Genomic DNA, 20,464 nt, shown 5'->3' on the forward strand with positions numbered 1-20,464 from the left:
CTGGCTGTCTCTGAACTTGACTCCCGTCCACAGGCTACATTGGGGTGGTGAACCGAAGCCAGAAGGACATAGATGGCAAAAAGGACATTACAGCCGCGTTGGCAGCTGAACGCAAGTTTTTCCTCTCCCATCCATCCTACCGCCACCTGGCTGACCGCATGGGCACACCCTACCTGCAGAAGGTCCTCAACCAGGTAGGGGAGCAGGCCAGGGTGAGGCTAGAGGACAGCAGCAGCTTGAGGACAGATGAGTGGAAGTGTATATCGATGGTGATATTGATAGGGTCCCCAGAAAAGCAAAGCAGCTGCCCTCTCCCCACAGCTCTGTACCTCCCTACACCTGCCTTGGCCCATGGGCATCTGGATTCGTGACCATTGTATTAACCCTGTCTTCCTTTTCCCATCCCCCAGCAACTGACCAACCACATCCGGGACACACTGCCTGGGCTGCGGAACAAGCTGCAGAGCCAGTTGCTGTCCATTGAGAAGGAAGTGGAAGAATATAAGAACTTCCGTCCTGATGATCCAGCACGCAAGACCAAGGCCCTACTGCAGTGAGGCTCCCCCAGCCTTTCCCCCCCCACTAAGCTGCCCCAGCACCCCATTCCTCATCTAAGGGTTCGTGAAGTCCCACTCCCTCAGGCTGCACCCATCTCCCACAGGATGGTCCAGCAGTTTGCCGTGGATTTTGAGAAACGCATCGAGGGCTCTGGAGACCAGATCGACACCTATGAGCTATCAGGGGGAGCGCGCATTAACCGGATCTTCCACGAGCGCTTCCCCTTTGAGCTGGTCAAGGTATGGCTGACGGGAAGGCCACCCCCACCCACCCAGGTTTCTCTCCACATGATCCCACTAGAGACCCCGGGTGTGTCAAGCCTCGGAATGGAATGGGCCCTGTCTGACCTCTGAGGTAGCAGGGGACAGGCCCTGACCAGCTTTCTGTCTGGCTCCTCCGCAGATGGAGTTTGATGAGAAGGAACTCAGACGGGAGATCAGCTATGCTATCAAGAATATCCATGGCATTAGGCATGTACTGGGACCCCAGGGAGGAGGGATGAACCCCAATGATTAGGAGGTTTAGCACTGAGGCATGGAGAGGGATGAAGCGGGCCCTTTTAGGAAGGACTCAAGAGGCCCCAGTCCCCCGACCCCAATTTGCCTGCAACCTGCTGGCCTCCTTTCCAGTGTCCAGAGCCCCCAGTTAAGCTCCTGTCATCCCTAGAGAGGGATGGGCTTGGCTTCTGAACCTGCCAGGCCCTCCCATATTCCTGCCAGCCCGTGGGGCCCATTCCGCCCAGCACCCTCCTGAGCCACCCCAAGGCCAGTGGGGAAGGAAAGATTGCAGGGATAGATTATTGCTTATGAGCTTAGAACCCCTTCAGGGACCCAGAGACCCTCAGTGCTTATTCCGAAGGTTCAGCAGAAACATTTGAAGCACCTTCTATGTGCCAGGCAGTGAAGAAGACAGAATTCACACAGAGTCTGATCCTAGTTTTGGCATGGAATTTACAATGGATAGCTCCATCAGCCAGGGCAGGAAAACCTCTCTCCTAATCTCAAAAATGGAAAACCCCATTCCTGGAAAGCGTCTGAAGGATGACCCAGTTTGGCAATTTCTAAACCCTTTTGGGCCATAGAACTTTTTCGGCCACAGGACTCTTAAGAGAAAGCAGGATGTCTACAACAGACACATGCGGCCCTCAACTTCCACCAGAGAGCATTGCTGGAAAGGCCTTCACTAGCCTTTTCCCCTACCCACTTCACACATGGGAACACTGAGGCCCGGGCAGGGGAGTGGGAGGTTCCCCAAGGCACAGAGCGGCGGTTGGGAGAGGGCTCTGGCCTGGCGTTCCTGGCAGACCCTGGCCTGTGACACTGCGCCCTTCTCCCGCCCCGGGTGTTCAGAACGGGGCTGTTCACCCCAGACATGGCTTTTGAGACCATTGTGAAAAAGCAGGTGAAGAAGATCCGAGAACCGTGTCTCAAGTGTGTGGACATGGTTATCTCGGAGCTAATCAGCACCGTTAGACAGTGCACCAAGAAGGTAACTAAGCAGCCCGGGCCAGCGCCCACCTCTGCCCCCACCCTGCACTGCTGCCAGGCATTCCCTCCCCACAACCCCCCGCCACCTCCTCGGTAGCATGCCCAGGCCTCAGCGGGGTAGGGGAGTCAGCGGTGACCACAGACCAGGGGAGGGGGACCTTCTCAGGGGAGCTCACCCATCTGGCCTCCAGCCCTAGGGAATCAAGTGATTGGACAATGGGAGAGAGATCAAGCACCCCCATAGCGAGCTAGAAGGAGGCTTGAAGGGATCGTGGGCCCCCACTTTGTATCTATGGAGCTGGAGTTGTCATTAGGGGCTAGAGAAGAATCTTGGGGAAACATTGGCCTAGAGACCAGGGAGGTACAGGGTCTTCTGGGGGCTGACAGGGTGGCCAGGCCGCCAGAGGGGTGCAGAGGGCCCAGGACCGGCAGCTTCCACGAGCCCCTTCATCCTACCCATCCTCACTCCACCCCCACTCAGGATTCTCCATCCAGCCTTCCAGGGGCAGAGCTTGCTCCCACAGGCTACATCCTCTAGGCCACACAAAACCACTCCAGGAGGGCTGGGCAGGGAGGACGGGGCAAGCAAACTGAGACTCAGAGGCTCAAGCAACTTGTCCACAGTCCTGTGAGCTAAGAGGAAGCTATGACTGGAAGCTGGGGCTTTTAGACTCCCCAGTTCAGTGCTCATTGATTCTGTCCCCCAGCCCCCCTCCTTCCTGTCCTCTCTCCACTACTGCCCTGGCCCCGCTCAATCACGACTTCTCTTTCTGATTTTCCTCCTCTCTCTTTCTGTCTTTTGGAGCCCATCTGGCAGAGAAGCAAGGGCTATCCCGGAGGGGAAAGCAAGAGGCAGGAGTAGAGCAGGGCCTGGAGTTAGAGTGGAGGTCAGGTTGTAACATAGCAGCTTCAGGAGGCCTGGTCTCACTGCGGTGGATGCAGGCGGAGGCAGGACACAGCCTGGGCAGCCGGACACAAGAGAAGCTGGCGGAGGGAGCGGATGATGCTGGGGTTAGGATGGGTTGGAGTTAGAATGAAGCGAATGCAGGGGGATTTGAATGTCATGAATAGCATGCTCGGGGGGGGGGGACACGGGGAGGGGGACCACGCAACGCTGTAGACAGAAATGGCGCTGGGAAAGAACGAACAGCCTTAGTGTAGCTAAAGAAAGTGTGCAGGGGGCGGGGCAGCCTGGGTGGAGGACGTGAATTCACAGAGCTCTCTACAGAGCAGGGGCTTGGTCCCTGACACCCCCAACCACATCCACAGAGCCCTGGGGATGCTGGGCAGTGCGTGGAAGGTGTGACCCTGGGAGATGTTGGGGGGGGGGGCTGGTCCCTCGCTCACATTGTCTTCTGTTCTCTCTCTCTCTTTCTGTGTTGGTGTCTCTCTCTCTTCCCCCATGCCTGTACCATCCTCTCCCTCCCACACCCTGAGCCCCAGCCCGAGCCCATTGCTTGCTTTCTTCACTCCTCTCCTTCTAACCCCGCCTCCGCCTCCTCCCCGGGTGCAGGACGGGCCTCTTCACACCTGACCTCGCTTTTGAAGCCACAGTGAAAAAGCAGGTGCAGAAGCTCAAAGAGCCCAGTATCAAGTGTGTGGATATGGTGGTCAGTGAGCTCACGACCACCATCAGAAAGTGTAGCGAAAAGGTATGCCGGCCGCCTGGGCGGGGCGGGGCCCGGCTGGCCCTTTCTGGAGGCCACGGCCTCCTGTGGATAGAAGCCACCTGCTGAGCACATGGGGTGGCTCCTTGGCTCCCCACAGGGACCCAGGCACCCACAAAGGCCAGTAATCCCTGGCCTGGTGTTTCCTGCTGGCTCCTAACCCAGGGTCTTCCTGCACCTTAGTGGTCCCCCCAGGCGTCCGTTTCGGCCACACAACTTTGCTTTACCCAGGCTTCCTCAGTGGCCTCTTTCCATCCCTAAGAAAGACAGTGGTGGCAGGAGGTGGCAGTTGTTTACTGAGCAGCTGCTATGTACCATTAGTGGATGGTGCTTGCCCTCGTTACCGGACTTATTCCTCCTTTCCATGGCTCTAAGAAGTGGGTAGCCTTTGTCCCCATTTTACAGATGGGCAAACAGAGTCTCAGAAAGGAAGCAGCACAGTGGAGTTCAAGATTCAGGAAGGAAGGCATCTGGGGTCAAGGCCTGCTGGGGTGGGGGAGCCATGCAATCCCTCAAAACCAATTTGCCTAAAAGCACACCGGGTTACTTCCCCTGCAGTAATCCATCTGCATTAAACGGGGTCAGCCTCTTTTGAGTTGTCTGTGACCTTTTAGATGCCTTTTTCCTATTTGTCCACTTTTGGTCATTTTGAGGATTTTTAGCCAGGCTGCTCAAAAGCAGTTCTCCCAGGGACGTGCAAGAGAATCCACCACCCTCATGGCCCATAGGAGCTTTTCCAGAATTCACCTGCAGCTCCTGCTGAATCAACCTCACCTGAGTCTGAACAAGCCCCTGTGCTGTGTGCTAGGGCAGACATCTGCCTTAGCTTCCAGTTTCCAAGAAGTATCACCTGGATTCTTGGGAGTGTGTGTGTGTGTGTGTGTGTGTGTGTGTGTGTGTGTGTGTGTGTGTGTGTGCGTGCTTGAGTTTTGAACTCTGGGCTTTGTGCTTGCTACACAAGCACTTCTTACTTCCGACTCACCGTTCCAGCCCTGTCTTCTGCTGGTTATTTTTGAGTTAGTCTTGCTTCTTGCCCAAGCATGCACCTGGGCACAATCTACCTGTTGGGCTCCTCAAATAGCTAGGAAAACAGCATGCACCATCTCACCAAACTTTTTGCTGAGAAGAGGCCCCATTGGCTCCAAACAGCAATCTTTCCGATCTCAGTGTCCCCAGTAGCTAGGATTACAGGCTTAACCCAGCAGCCCCTCACTCTGATTTTTTTCTGTGGAGCACTATGTACTAGAGTCCAGACCAATTCAAACACTTGAGCCATGCCCTCAGCCCAGAGTCTTTGTATGTTCATGTGTAGAGACTGGTCCTGTGAGGAGTTCGTTGGTTTATTTTTGGTGGTCAGTGGGCTCAAACTCAAGGGCACTGTTTCCGAGCTCTTTTTGCTCAAGCCTAGCACTCCATTAGAGTCATAGTGCCTCTTCCAGTTTTCTGGAGGTTAATTGGGAATAAGAATCTTAGAGGGGCCATGAGTTTGGCCTAGCGGTAGAGTGCTTACCTAGCATGCATGAAGACCCAGGTTTGATTCCTTGGTACCACATACATAGAAAAAAGCCAGCAGTGGTACTGTGGTTCAAGTGGTAGAGCTCTAGCCTTGAGAAAGCCCAAGGACAGGATTGGGGGAAAAAAAAGAATCTTAGGGAATTGCTGACTTTGAACCATGATCCTCAGATCTCAGCCTCCTGTGTAGGTAAGATTAGAGGTGTAAGCCACTGGGACCCATGCTAGTCCATGACTTGACTGCTGGATTGTGTTCCACTGAAGCAAATGGCATGACCTGTGCAGTTGGCACTCTGTCAACATTCAGGGTGCTCCAGCTCTTCCTTCTCCTCCTTTTTTTTTTGCCTGATCACTCATTACTAGTCAGCCAGTCCCACCTGTAACCCCAGCTCTTCAGATGACTGGGATGTGAGGAATGAGGGCAAAGACTGCCAGGCAGTCTGCAAGATGCCACTTCCAATTAACAGACATAACACCCCGCTGAGCTGAAGGCACGGCTCCAGTGGTATAATGCCAGCTGTGAGCAAGAAAGCCAAGCAAGAGCACAAAGCTCACGCCAGGCATTCACACACAGTGAGACCAACAGAGGATACTCTTAGGGCAGGGACACAAAAGGCACAATGCTTCTGTGCCCCTGATCATATAAAATAATAATTCAAATGGGAAAAAAGAGCACAAGGCTTGGGGTTCAAGTCCTGGTACAGGGACACATACATACACAAAGATGGACAGCTAAGCTTTACACAGACAGTGGAAGACAGAGGGCATGCCGTATAGCTTCTACACACAGGCTCCTCTCTAATGAACTATGAGGGGAAAAGCAGGTTGCAGAAAAGACCGTATTTTGGTGGGTGGAGCGGGGAATAAATATACATTGAATGATAAAATTCCAGTGTTCCAGTGTCACATACAACTACATTTTTTATTATTTTGACAAAGGAACAAGAACAGAGGAAATATTTCCTTTCTACTTCCCAGATTTTCCTCATGATTAAGTCTTTTACACGTATGATTTTCATGAATAGAAAGATTAGCCAACAAAACTTCTGGGTGCTGGTGGATCACATCTATAATCCAACCTACTGAGGAGGCTGAAATCTAAGAATCAAAGTTCCAAGCCGGCTGGGGCAGAAAGATTTGTGAGACTCTTCTCTACAGTGAGCCATCAATAAAACAGAAATCAGAGCTGTAGGCTGAGGGCGAGCCGGACATCCTGAGATAAGCCTGTGTATCAGCACAAAAACAAAACGGAAAAAAGTACTGAAAAAAAAAAACTTTGACTCAAAGAGGGAGATATATGTTTGGCTTTTTAAAAATGGACAGTAATGAATTTTTTCAGTAGGCCAAAACTATTTGTATTTTTTTTCTTCCCCATGTTTTCCATTTTCTAAGCTTACTGAGCCATTCCTGCCAGAGGCTTTGACAAATAGCAAACTCGTAGTACTCCTAGCCCTGCTGGGATTAATTTGTTTTTTCTTCTCTGGGTGAAATTTATAGTTTAATGCTAGGTACAACAATCCTAAGAGGGAAAGTACCATTACTACCTGACCTGGCAGACAGAGAAATAGGCTCAGAGAAATTAGCTGCTCGCTCTTTTCTTTCTTTCTTTCCCTTTTCTTTTCTTTCTTAATAAGGTCTCCCATTGTCACCCAGTCTGACTTTAAACTCATGATTGTCCTGCCTCAGTCTCTTAAGTGCTAAGATTACGGATATGTGCCATGGTACCCAAGCTTTCCAGACATGTGCCATGGTACCCAAGCTTTCCAGAGCTTTTCTAAGGAAGGGTTGGCAAGCAAGGGCTGGCTTTGAACCCAAGAATGTCATGGCTCTAAGAGCTGTGTCCTTGACCACTTGGCCAGTGAGCTGCAGTCTGACTGCCCACTTAGTAAAGAACCAAGAGAGAAAAGTTTTATTTTAAAACCTGGCTAAAAGTCCTGGAAATGCTCAGAGGCAGCCAGAATGGAAAAAGATGCGCAAAGGAGCAGAACTCAAAGGAGCTGAGGCCGAGTTGTCAGGTGTGACAAGAGGAAAACGAGACAATGTAGGGGGCCAGGCGGTTCGTGGGAGAGTTGGTCATGCTCTTTGGCAAATTGGTCCCTTCTCCAGCCTTGTCAGTATCCCTGCCTTGGGAGGGAGCCCTGGGACCACCCCAAGACCTGGGGGCTGTGACTTAGTCCTGGGTTACTGCCCAGGCTCAGAGACCGCAAGAACAGCAGTCCCTGCTTGGTCCTTACTGCAACACTCCATCCCGCATTTCTAACCCCTGGTCTCGGGCTGCCCCCAGCCATAGCTGCCTCAGTCATACCCACGGTGTAAGCACAGGATTGTGGGATGTGGATATCCGTTCACACCAGCCTTTTCTGGGCTGGCATCCAAGGTGCCGCTTTCTTTCCCATCATCCTCTCGTTGCTCCTTATTGTCCCAACCCCCCTTCCAGCTCTCTAGTCTCCATCTTGACCTGAGATTTGCCCCCTGTCACTCAGGTGTACAACTCCAGCTATTTTCACACCTGAGGGGCCTAATCCAGCAGAGGGAAAGGGACCAAGAAACCAAGTGTCGGTGGCTCAGGCCCGTAATCCTAAGTACTCAGGCAGCTGAGATGTGAGGATCACAGTTTGAAGCCAGCTCAGGCAGGAAGGTTGTGAGACTCTTAGCTCCAATTAATAAGCGAAACGTCAGAAGTGGAGCTGTGGCCCAAGGGGCAGCCCTGGGTAGAAAAAAGCCAAGTGAGAATGCAAGGCTCTGAGCTCAAGCCCCAGTACTAGCACAAGGAGGGGGACAAGGAGGTGGGGGGGGCAAAGCTGTCCTAACTTGGAGCAGGGAGACAGCCGACTGGACTTCCCCGTGGGTGGGCTTGACCCTCACAAGTTAAGCGAGTTCCCCTCTCTGAGGAAGAGCTGGTCACAAGCCAGAGGGCAGAGGACTTCTGTGACGGCCCAACCTGGCAAGGAGGGTAAAAACATCCATCCTTCATCCATTCCCTCATTCCTTCCACATGCCCTCTTTGAGCATCGCGGTGTGTCTGGCCGCATCCTTGTTGCCCCACCCCTGTCTTGGGGACAGTTACTACTTAGTTGAATGAGGAGGCTGGGGGTGGCCCAGGGAGGCTCCTAACTCTGCTCTCAGTGATCCATCTGGGCAGGCTTCCTGGAAGAGGGGGGCATCCAACAGAAGCTTGCAGTACAGCAAATCACCTAGGCTTCTTCCAGAGCCTGGCTGAGCTTAGGGCTCCCAGGCAGAGGGGAAGGGATGGATAACTAGGGGACAAGTGGGGGGTGCCGCTGAACCCCCTGCCCTAGGGAAGCAAGGGCTGGCCAGCGAAGAGCTGGTCAGCTTAGGCTGGGGATGGTGATGTCAGGCAGAAGCATGCAAGGGAAAGCAGACCTGGGTGGACTGTATGAAGAGGGCCCAGCGCCCAGCCAGGCCCCCGCGGGGCACTGCTCATGCTGCTGCACCCCCACTTTGGCATGTCCTCCTTCGCCCTCGCATGCCTGTGCCTGTGGCTCCTGCATGACTGTTGATGTGATTGCTGGTGTCCCCTGCAGCCCCTTCCTGCCCCCATTAGCTCTGACCAGGGCCATGGCCAGTGCCCAGCTTGACTCCAGGCCAGCTGGCTCCCTGGGCCCTTCTCCTCCCCCACCCCACCCCCAGTTCTTCCTGGAGAGGCCCACCTGGCTGGCTGCCCCTCCTTTAGGAAGGGTCAGGGAAACACTTGGAACCTAAGCTCCCCCAGGCCAGGCCCGCTTTTGCCCTTGCCCTCCAAGGTTGCCCAGCCAGGCCAGTCAAGAGAGCCCGGCCCCAGGAAGACCCTCGTGTTGCCACTTGGGGGAGGGGGTTGGCATGGAGCCATCAGCCTCCCGGGAGCGTGGGACTCTCCCTTCCCACCCCAGGCTGGGTGCCCCGCTCACGCCCCCCGTGTGCACGGCGCCTCCCCTCCCTCCCCAGCTGCAGCAGTACCCGCGCCTGCGGGAGGAGATGGAGCGCATCGTCACCACGCACATCCGAGAGCGCGAGGGTCGCACCAAGGACCAGGTGAGCCCACGCCCGACCAGGCTGGCCTTTGATGACGGGAAAACAGTGAAGATGGACATTTTAGACTTTTTTTTTTTTTAAATATTGGAGTTTCAACTCAAGGTCTTGAGCTTGCTGGGGAGGGTGCTCTACCACTTGAACCAGGCCTCCTGCCCTTTTGTGCTTTATTTTTTAGGGAGCATTTAGGGTTTTTTTTTTGTCAGTTGTTTTTTGTTGTTGTTTTCAGTCATGGGACTTGAACTCTGGGCCTGGGCACTGTTCCTGAGCTCTTCAGATTAAGGCTACTGCCCTACCCCTTGAGCCACAGCGCCATTTCTGGTTTTCTGGTGGTTAAATTGGAGATAAGAGTCTCAGTGACTTTAGTGCTTGTGCTGGCTTTGAACCGTGATCCTCAGATCTCAGCCTCTTGAGTCGCTAGGATTACAGGCCTGAGCCACCACGCCTTGCCTGCATATAGGTTTTGTGTGTGTGTGTGTGTGTGTGTACATGCACACGCTCACCACTACTGGAACTTGACCTCAGGGCTTGGCCACTGTCCCTGAGCTTCTTTAGTTCAAGGCTGGAACTCTACCACTTGAACCACAGCTCCACCCCTAGTTGGTTTTTTTTTTAACTGTATTTTTTTTTTTTTGTCTTTTCTTTTTTGATACTGGGGATTGAACCCAAGACGCTGCGCTTGCTAGGCAAGCACTTTGCCACTGAGCTACATCCCAGCCCACACTTCTAGTTTATTGGTAATTAATTGGAAAGAAAAAAAATCATGCCCAGGCTGGCTCTGAACTAAGGTCCTTAGATCTCAGCTTCCTCAGTAGCTAGGATTAAAAGTGTGAACCACCAGCGCCCTACCTGTGGGGACTTCTGCCTGCTGGGGAAGCTAACCTTCCCTGCATGTCACAAATAGTTTTCTCCCAGCTGTTTATACATTGTTTATCAATGTGGCATTTTATTTTTTTCTGCCTGCTGGATGACTTGTGAACCCCAAGGTCATGCTCCTCATTGATATTGAGCTGGCATACATGAATACCAACCACGAGGACTTCATAGGCTTTGCCAAGTAAGTGCTCTTGGGCAGCAGAGGCGATTCTGTGAACCTGTGTGTGTGTGTGTGTGTGTGTGTGTGTGTGTGTGTACTCCCACAGATGCAGATATGCAGGGCCCAGACCTACCAGTATAACCCTTTGGGTCCTGAACCCCCTGAGCAGTGGAACTGGGTATTTTGAGAGCAAAAGTTCTGAGACTCCTCCCTACTCTTTCATTAGTGCTCAGCAGAGGAGCAACCAGATGAATAAGAAGAAGGCTTCAGGGAACCAGGTGAGTAGGCTCCAGTGCCCCAGCCCGAGGGATGGAGGGGACCAGATGGAGCTCTGAGAACCCCCTTCCCCCGAGGGGAAGGGTCTCCAGGGGGCCAAGGACCCTGTCATCTGCCAGCCACAAGCCTCCCACTCTGTCTCAGTAATCCTCTCTCCTCTCTCCCCCAATGCTTCTCGTGATTGCTATGGTTACCTCTTTGCAGGATGAGATTCTGGTGAGTACCAGGCCTGGGGGTGGGGGTTAACTTGCACAGAGAGGGGGAGGAAGGGGTCCATTGGCATTCGGGGTCCATCAGGGGCAAGAAGATGTCCCTGGCTTGAGCCGCTTGCACATCTTAGCACATGAGTGAGTGTTCCATATTTGCTCACAGGCCAGAGCAAGGCCTCGTCACGTGCACGCTCCCATCCACCATGATGTTGTGTGCATGAGCCAAGCTACCTGCAAAGCTAGACCACATAAGGGTGGGGGCCCTGGCACTTAGGAGTGTGTCTGTAAACTTGTGTTGGCTGGATGTGTGGATGGCTGTTTCCATGAGTGGATGTGAGAGATTGTTCCTAGCAAGCTGACAGCCACCTCCACCAGAGGTTGAGTAAAGGGATGAATGGAAAGTCCACAGGCAAATCCTGCTTCTGGCTTCCTGCTCTCTGAAGAAACAACACCCACCAGTGGCCCTCGTCCCACCTTTGGGGAATATATGTGCCCTAGGGTCCTCAGAGTTCTTCTTTTTTTTTTTTTTTGCCAATCCCTGGGCTTGAACTCAGGGCCCAAGCACTGTCCTTGTCCTTTCTCAAGGCTAGTACATTTGGGCCACAACACCAGCTTTTCCCTTTGTATGTGGTACTAAGGAATCGAACCTAGTGCTTTGTGCATGCTAGGCAAGCCTTCTACTACTAAGCCCCACTCTTGGGCCCCCCAGTTCTTTTCTGGATTCCAGAGGCCTCCCAAGGAAAGGTACACTGAGCCCGTCTTGTTCATCCTTAAATCCTCCTTGCACCAGGCATGAGTGGCTCACACTACAATTCTAGCTACTCAGGAGGCTGAAATCTAAGAATTGTGGTTCAAAGTCAACCTGGCAGACAAATCCTTAAGGCTTGGGTATTGGTGGTTTACACCTAGAATCCTGACTAGTCAGGAAGCTGCGATCTAAGAATTGTGGTTCAATGCCAGTCCAAGCAGGGAAGTCCGGGAGACTCTTATCTCCAATTAACCACCAGAAAACTAGAAGTATAGCTGTGATTCAAAATGACCAAGACCTGTGAAAGGGTATCAATGTATGTGAATTAATGCACCTTCTATCTGGCAAATATCATGTAACCCTTTTACTAATTACAATAAAAATAAATAAATAAAAAATCAAAAAAAAATGATAGAGGACCAGCCTCAAGAAAATAACTCAAGGGCCGGGAGTTTGGCCTAGTGGTTAAAGTGCTTGCCTAGCATGCATGAAGACCCGAGTTCGATTCCTTGGTACCACATACATAGAAAAAAGCCGGATGTGGTGCTGAGGCTCAAGTGGTAGAGCTCTAGCCTTGAGAAAGTCCAAGGACAGTGCTCAGGCCCTGAGCTCAAGCCCAGGACTGGCAAAAAAAAAAAAAAAAGAAAGAAAGAAAATAACTCAAGAACAGCAGCCGGACCCTGAGTTCAAGCCCCACAACTGACAACACAAAAATCCTTGAGACTCCTATTTCCAAATCACCAGCAAAAATCTGAACCTGAGACATGGCTTTAGTTGTGGAGCACCACTTGAGAGCAAAAGAGTTGAGTGATTGGGTGAGGCCCAGAGTTTAAAGCCCTGTATTGACACCAGAAAAAGAGTGGGGGCGAGGCGAGTCAAATCCTCAGCCGAAAATCCAATGCCTGACATGGAGAAGGTGCTCAGCAGGATTAAAGCATGAATGAATGAATGAATGAATGAATGAATGAATGAACTGTCTCAGGACAAACCAGTTCAGCCAACACTTCCAGGAATCTATGCCATGCTGGTGTCTGGAAAGGAGTCGGAGCTACCCCTGTCACCCCATGGGATCCTGAGGCTGCAGGCAGCACACAGCCCCCCTGAGAGCCTCAACAGGTGCGGGGGCTCCAGAGAGCCCAGAGGTAGATGAGCAGGGAAGAATTCAGAAGAATTCAGAGCTAGGAGGAGCCAAGGGAAGACTGAGACCACAAGCCAGGCAGAGAGCAGGATGGGAGATCTGCTGGTAAGATTCTGGAACAGGGGTGGACTCAATTGCAGTGACAGTGACAAGACATGGAGCAAATCCCATCGGAAGGGTGGGAGAGGAGAGGCATCTGCCCCCAGCTCCGCTGACTGCGTAGACTGAGGTTCGAAGAAGCCTGAGGGGTCAAGAAGACCCCAAGAGGACTTTTTTTTTTTTTTGGTGGGTCATGGGGTTTGAACTCTGGGCCTGGGCACTGTCCCTGAGCTCTTCAGCTCAAGTTTACCACCCTACCCCTGGGCCTGGGTATTGACCCTGGGCTCTTCAGCTCAAGACTAATGACCTACCCCTTGAGCCACAGCCCTTCTTCCCCTTTTCTAGTGATTAATGGAGATAAGAGTCTCAGGCTCTTTAGTGTCTGGGCTGGCTTTAAACCATAATCCTCAGATCTCAGCCTCCAGAGTACCTAGGATTATAGGCGTGAGCCACCTCACCCTGCTGTTTCTTTTTTGAGATAGGGTCTTATTTTATTCCTGAGCTAGCCTGGACTACAGTCCTCCTGTTTATCCTTCCACTCACTGCTGGAATGTCAGACACACACCACTGCAGCCTGTCATTATGTTCCCCGTAGCTAGGATGGCAGGCAAGTGTGTCACTGAGCTCAGCCGTTAGTCAAGATGGAACCTCCTGGATTTTCCTTGGCAGGGCTGGTCTTGAACTGCTATCCTCTGGTCTCTGTTCTCTTCCTCCACAAGTAGCTAGAATTACAAACCTGAGGCACCGTACAGGCTGCTTGCACACTTTTAGTGAACAGAAAGTTCATCCCCTATCAAAGCTTAGAGTTCTGGCTGTCAGAAGCTGTTTATCTTGAGCTAACCTCTGCCTTTCACTGTCTTCCACTCTGTTCTCTTGTGGTCCAAAGCAGGGCAGGCCTGGCCCCCATCCTCCCTCACCAGTCTAGCTTCTGTGAGTCTGGGGGGGCTGGGCTCTTGAATGCCTTGGCAGTCCCAGTCTCTCCTGGGACAGCTTGGCCTTTGCCTTCTGACCTTCCGCTCCCTCACCCTCCAGGTCATCCGGAAGGGCTGGCTCACCATCAACAACATCGGCATCATGAAGGGGGGCTCCAAGGAATACTGGTTTGTGCTGACCGCCGAGAATCTGTCCTGGTATAAAGATGACGAGGTGAGGAGAGGCCACTGGTTGTCGGGGGGTGGCCTGGGAGTGGACTAGACCACGCGGCAGGCATTGAACCAGTCCCATGAGACTCTGGAGGTGGCCGCAGTGCTCTGCTGATGTCTCAGCCAGGTTGGAAGGAGAGTGTGTCTTGGTAGGCCTAGGAAGCTGAGCACCTGGACGAGTGGTCAGGGTGCTGGGTGCCCCTCCCTGACCCGCCAGCCCCAGTGGCCTTCCTGTTTTCTGGCTCCAGGGTGTGCTGCCTCTTCTGTGGCCCCCACAGGCTCATGACACACACACCAGTGCAGCTTAACCCCTGCACCCCAGGCCCTTTGAGCCCTGCTATTCCGGGGAGCACTCCAGGAGCCTCCTGCCCAAGGGACCAGGAGTGATGGCGGCCTGCACAATGTGCCCCCACCCAGAACGCTTCCCCACTAGCTGGGGCCCGCAGAAGCCCCCGCCACCTCCCTCCCCCAGTTGCTGGTCCCCTTTAAGAATGAGTCTTTTTGGCTTCCACATCTGGATTCCAGAGGTGACCAGAGAGAATGGGGAGGGTAGGGGGGGAGACTGTGGTAATGAACTCCAGCTGGCCAAGGAGTGGGGGAAGGGACCCTCGTTTTCCTGTGGAGGTCTGTTGGAAGACAGGGTGCTCTCCACAGGGGAGTAGGGCTCAGGTGTGTGTGTGGGGGGGGGATTGTGACTTAAGTCTCTGTTGTCCCCTTCTTGGTCTCTGTCCCCTCCCAAATCTGCCCTGGGCAAGGGCTCCACCTCCCCACCTTGGGCGGGGTCCTCTGTCATCATTGGTGGGGGCGCCAAGCCATCTGGACCTCATTACCCCAAGCCTGGCCTCCCCCCCACCCCACCCCAGCCCAGGGGCCCCTGGAAGGGATGGAGTGTGAGGTGGCGTGGGGCACGGGTGGGGGTGGCTTCCTGCTCTGTAACTCTGCCAGGCTCCTGAGTCAGCCCCCTGTCCCGTGGTTCTGGGGCTCCTCTATCGTGGCTCCTTACACTTGGCCAGGACAACATTGTGAGCTGGCCTGGGGTGTCTTTTTTTAATTTGGACATTTGAGTTTAGATCTGTGAAAGAAAACTGGTTGAGTAATGGGAAGTGTGTGTGTGTGTGTGTGTGTGTGGCTGTGGATGCTATAAGGGTGTAGGTGGGGGTGTTGGAGGTGTAAATATGTGTGCTGAGTGTGCGTCTGTGCTTGGCTATCCGGGTGGGGTGGGGATATTTGGGGTTTGTTATGCATTGGAGGTGTAAGGATGGGGGTGGCTGAGCTCTCCATTGTGTCTGGGCATGTGCTTGTGATGCTGCTGTGTGCCTGGGATATGGGGGTGAGCTCCACCATTTGGAGTTGCAGATACATGTCAGTTGTGTCTGGGTGAATGTTGGGGTGCATCGCAGGGCGGTGAATGGATTTTTGCACAGGGATCCTTAAGGGCAGGGTGTCGGTCTGGGCTCTGCTGGGGTCTGGCGCCCTCCTCCCTCTGATCTTTGGGCTGAGGGAGGCCCTCTGGGCAGACCGGCAGCCATCCACATCCTCAGCTCTGCTGACCCCTGTCTTCTCCATCTTCCTCCTGCCACCCCCCCAATATCCTATCTGCCTTCACCACAGGGTGCCCCCTACACCTCCTCCCAACCCACCCTGAGCCCCTCAAATGCCCTTCCCCGACTCCAGGCTCCGGTTCTGGGATGGCAGTGGGGTCAGTCCAGCTCTCCAGCAGCGGCGGTGGCAGCGAGGGTCTAACCCAGCCCAGCCTAACCAATGTGCAGACTACTGTACAATTTGCGAGTCCTGAACAGATAGTCTAAACACTGGGTAGACGGAGTGGAGGTGTCCTCTCGTCCATGCAGGCAGCAGGGTCTGTCCAGCAGGAGTTTCAGCCCCATCCCTTGGCGATCCACCCCCCACCCTCTTAGTCCTAGCCCCATGTCCCCCGGCCCCAACTGGCCAGCTGTGGTCCCTCTTCTGCTCCCGATTCCTCTTCTGCCTCCTTTGACGTGGCAGGGGTGAGCGGGAGCTGGGCTGGGGAGGAGGGGCCTGGGGAGGGGGCCGGCCGGCAGGAAGGGAGGGGTGGGGGAAGGAGGCCGCTCCTACCTAGTGTCCAACCCTGAAGTGGGGCGGGAGGCGGCCGCTGCAGGGCCTCCCTCAAATGATTCCAGATGTTCCCTAGCCGTGTGTGCAACTTCCTCCTCTCCTCCCCCAGCCGCCCTCCGGGGCTCCCGGCCACCCGCCTGGCATAAAGAAGGCTTTATGTGACTGCATGGGCCAGGCCTGTGTGAGGGGCAGAGGGGTGGGCAGGACAACAAGAGAGGAGAGCAAGGTCCCCCGAAACCCAGCCCCCCGCCCGAGATGTGTTCAAACTCTTTGAACCTCAGGCAGACCATTCTTTCAGTGTTGACGTAGAGGAACTAGTGGGGTATAGGCAGCAGAAACCCCCTTTCCCTCCTAGAGCTTCATCAGGGCTCCCTCCTCCCAAGAGCCTGAGTCCTCCCCTGGATACAGAGCATCTAATGTGTGTCTGTCCCCAGATCCTCATAGCTTTCCACACACGAGACACATGTAGCCGATAGCACAAAGAAAGCGTGTGCAGGTCACCTTGTATCCTGTAGGTCCCATGACAAGCTCATGCACACACATATCATTGTCAGTTGCCACACACATCTGTTCTGATACACAAACACGGCACTGAGATGTGATCCTGCAGGGCACCTCACACACGTGTGCACGTACACACACACACACACACACACACACACACACCCCTAGGTACTGTAGAAGTAGAAAGCACACATCACAGCAGTCAGATTTGTATTCAGACTTGCCTGTGCCTCACACAACCACACACTTGGGCATCCAGGCTGTGTGCTACTCTGATTGCTAACACATGGGTGACTGGGGGGAGCGGCTGAGCTGTCCTTTGATGCTGGCAGGGCTGACAGCCCTGGGGGGGGGGGCTCTCTGTCTCTGCAGTCAGGAAATGAAGTTGAGGAGGCCAGGCAGGGGTGAAAGAGGCTTACACATGAGTGGGCCCTGCCTGGGGCAGGCCTGGCTCACCTCCAGGACAGGCTTAGGGTAGGATGCGGGACCCACAACTCAATCTCACCTTCTCACCAGCCCCTTGGGCTCCAGTGTACATGGAGGGCCCCTGGGAAGCCATGGGGGCTGGATGTGCCCACGACCCTGTGACCAGGCTTTATCTGTGTGGTGTGAGGCTCAAATGCCCAGGAACCCAGGCTACTCTGGAGAGACTGAGGCATGGCAGTGTGACTCAGACCCCACTCCTGCCCACAGGAAAAGGAGAAGAAATATATGCTGTCCGTGGACAACCTGAAGCTGCGAGACGTGGAGAAGAGCTTCATGTCAAGCAAGCACATTTTTGCCCTCTTCAACACCGAGCAGAGGTGCCTGCCTGTCCCTGATCAGAGCTGCTGAGGGCCCATACCCTGCAGGCCCCAAACCACCCTGGTAGAGGAGAGGAGGAGAGGGAAGAAGAGGCGAGAGGAGGAGAGGGAGCTGCCCCAAGGCCTGCCTGGAGCAAGTCATTCATTTGACAGATTTTCTGCTGTGTGCTAGACACCACATCTGAATTTCCTCCCCTTATTCTCTCCCTCTCTTCTTTCTTCTCCCCTTCTGTTCCCCTTTTCCTTCTTTCCTTCCTCCCCGCCCTCCTTCACCTCTCCCTCCCTTCTTCCTTCCTGCCCTCACTGCTTCCCTCTCCTCCCTTTTTCTCAGCTCTCCATGATTTGCTCTATCAGGAACTGGGGACAGAGAAGAGTCTCAGCCAGACCTGGTCCCTTCGTGTCCCCAGTGTCCTGTGGGGCAGGTAGTAGGACTAGGTCTCTTCCACCTCCCAGTCCCAGTCTGACTCTAGTGGAGCTCTCTTCTACCCAGAGACTAGGGTTCAAGCTGTCATCTGGAGTATCTTCAGAAAGCCAGGGAGGGTGGTGCCAGTGGGGGGGGCCTGAGATCCAGGTAATTGGGGTGGGTTGTTTATTTATTGCTGGTTCTAGGACTTCAGCTGAGGCCAGGGTGCTGTCCCTTAGCTTTTTCAATCAAGGCTAGAACTTTACCACTTGAACCACAGCTCCATTTTTGGCTTTTTGGTGGTTAGTAGGAGCTTAGGGTCTCATGGACCCTCCTGCTGGCTTTCAGCCTTAATCTTCATATTTAGCCTCCTAAGTAACTAGAATTACAAGTGTGCCCCTGTGCTCAGAAACTTGTGTTATTTATTTATTTATTTACTTCGCCAGCCTCAGGGCCTGGGCACTGTCCTTGAGCTTTCTCAAGGCTAGCGCTCTACCACTTGAGCCACAGCACCACTTCCAACCTTTTCTGTGTATGTGGTATTGAGGAATTGAACTCGAGTATTTGTGCATGCTAGGCAAACACTGTACCACTAGGCCACACTCTTGGCCCTTATTTATTTTTATTGAGACAGTCTTACCATGTAGCCCAGGCTGTCCCTGAACTTGCAGTCCTTCTGCCTCAGCCTCCTGAGGGCTGGGATTGGACGCATGTGCCATCATGCCTGGCTGAGTGTCCCTTTCACTGAAGGCTCAAGTCCCTTTTTGAAGCATTTTACTGCTCATTTCCCTGAAGCCTCACAATGAGGCTTCTGGATGAGTAAACTGAGGCTTTGGGAGAGAAGTCCATGCACCCCCTTAACTCCCATGAAAGGTGGGACACTGCCTCATTTCTCTCTTGCCTTCCCCAGGAATGTCTACAAGGATTACCGGCAGCTGGAACTGGCCTGTGAGACCCAGGAAGAGGTGGACAGCTGGAAAGCCTCCTTCCTGCGGGCTGGCGTCTACCCTGAGCGCGTGGGGGTGAGCAGAGTGGGGAGGGGTGGGGAAGCAGGCACCATGCTGCTGGCAAGCCAGGCCCTTTTCCTGAGCCTTTATTTGGCCCATAGAGAGCAAGCATCCATTCCTGTCCCCCGCACCTACCCTGGTGAGATCAGAGTTAGTTCTTCCACCTTCCAGTGGAAGATTATTTGTTTGTTTTGTGCTATACTTGGGACTTGAAGACCCAGACTCAAGCTCTAGCTTGGCTTTTTCTGCTTAAGGCTGCCACTCTACCACTTGAACTTTTTTGGGGTTTTTTGGTTTTAGTTGGTCATGGGGTTTGGACTCTGAGCCTGGGCCCTGTCCCTGAGCTCTTCAGCTCAAGGCTAATGCTCTATCATGTTGAGTCACAGCGCCACTTCCAGTTTTCTGGTGGTAAATTGGAGATAAGAGTCTCACGAACTTTCATGTCTAGGCTGGCTTTGAACCTCGATCCTCAGATCTCAGCCTCCTGCGTAGCTAGGATTATAGGCATGAGCCACCAGCACACTTGAGCCACACTTTTGCTTCTAGCAATTGGAGTGGACTTTTCTGCCCAGGCTGGCTTTGAACTGTGATCCTCTGGTAGCCTCCTGAGTAGCTAGAATTATAGGGTGAGCCACCAGCATCAGGCTCAGTGGAAGTTTTATGTGTCCCCTTCTGCACCTCTTTATTTGATGGTGATGGCTTCTTGTGGCTGCCTCTCTCTCTTCATCCCTTTTTGCTATGGTAGCATCTAGAGGTGTCTTAGGGTCGGCGTGTGGTACCCCAGGTTCACTCAGTCCTCCCTCTTTTCCTCTGTGTGTGTCTACATTGGCTGTGCTCCCTGGTGGCGGTGGCGGTGGCGGTGGCGATGCTGATGTGGTGGCCTCTGTGGCTCTGGCATGGCCTCCCAGGACAAGGAGAAAGTGAGTGTGCCTTTGCCTTCCCTCCTGCCAGGGGCCTCCAGACCAGGTCTGGCCAGTTCTCCAAGTGAGGGAGCTTGGAGGTGTCCTTCCTAATGTCTGGATTGGGAAACAGGCAAATTTGGAGTCAGACAAGGCTGAATGAGGGGAGCCTGGGGTCTTCCAGGGCACTGGGGCAGGCAGGACTCTGAGCTCTTCTGATTGCCTCTGTGTTCCAGGAATCCTTAGAGGGGGGTGAGGCCCTAAGGATGCCTGAAACCTGATTGCCGGGCACCTGGCCACACTGAGACACTTCTGTTCCCAATGGCAGGCCAGTGAGACTGAGGAGAATGGCTCAGACAGCTTCATGCACTCCATGGACCCGCAGCTGGAGAGGCAGGTGGAGACCATCCGGAACCTGGTAGACTCGTACATGGCCATCGTCAATAAGACCGTTCGGGACCTCATGCCCAAGACCATCATGCACCTCATGATCAACAATGTGCGTGCATGGGGATCAGGGAGGGAGGCAGTGGGATGGGCCTAGAAGAAAACACTGGCTGGCGGTGCAACCAGGAGTAGGGAGAGATGTCAAGTCAGCCCAATAAAAATAGGACATGGGCTTAGCCTATAACTTTACATTTTTCTATAACCATGTTAGCAGAAATAATAATAATAATAACAGCAACAACATTAAGGCTGGAGATGTAGTTTGGTGGTAGAGATTGTGCTTAGCATACTCAAGGCCTAGTTTTGATCCCTAGAAACAACACACACCTACCAAAAAAAGTACTTCGATATCTATTTTAAGCAAAAAAGATTCAAAATACTATTTTTTTCATGTATACTGAATTCA

The 20,464-nt window shown here is 53.4% G+C and overlaps 1 protein-coding gene across 8 annotated transcripts in view; it reads left to right on the forward strand.

The window, feature by feature from the left end:
- The window catches only part of Dnm1 (dynamin 1), a 42,514-nt gene that overhangs the window by 15,863 nt on the left and 6,187 nt on the right, over nucleotides 1–20,464 (forward strand). For 4 of the 8 annotated variants that reach the window (XM_090330737.1, XM_090330730.1, XM_090330732.1 and 1 more), the window contains exons 6-19: nucleotides 34–194; nucleotides 411–553; nucleotides 662–797; nucleotides 961–1,028; nucleotides 1,908–2,046; nucleotides 9,170–9,256; nucleotides 10,240–10,310; nucleotides 10,516–10,567; nucleotides 10,770–10,781; nucleotides 13,792–13,905; nucleotides 17,193–17,302; nucleotides 18,616–18,727; nucleotides 19,621–19,632; nucleotides 19,940–20,110. In XM_090330737.1, coding sequence (XP_090186863.1) covers nucleotides 34–194; nucleotides 411–553; nucleotides 662–797; nucleotides 961–1,028; nucleotides 1,908–2,046; nucleotides 9,170–9,256; nucleotides 10,240–10,310; nucleotides 10,516–10,567; nucleotides 10,770–10,781; nucleotides 13,792–13,905; nucleotides 17,193–17,302; nucleotides 18,616–18,727; nucleotides 19,621–19,632; nucleotides 19,940–20,110 — 1,388 coding nt within the window. Of the gene's footprint in view, nucleotides 1–33; nucleotides 195–410; nucleotides 554–661; nucleotides 798–960; nucleotides 1,029–1,907; nucleotides 2,047–3,558; nucleotides 3,698–9,169; nucleotides 9,257–10,239; nucleotides 10,311–10,515; nucleotides 10,568–10,769; nucleotides 10,782–13,791; nucleotides 13,906–17,192; nucleotides 17,303–18,615; nucleotides 18,728–19,620; nucleotides 19,633–19,939; nucleotides 20,111–20,464 lie in introns of all 8 variants that reach the window. The other 4 variants (XM_090330731.1, XM_090330735.1, XM_090330738.1 and 1 more) reach the window with 2 other exon arrangements.

This window comes from Megascapheus bottae, chromosome 3, assembly GCF_031878675.1.
Source record: "Megascapheus bottae isolate mThoBot1 chromosome 3, mThoBot2.hap1, whole genome shotgun sequence".
NCBI lineage: Eukaryota > Metazoa > Chordata > Mammalia > Rodentia > Geomyidae > Megascapheus > Megascapheus bottae.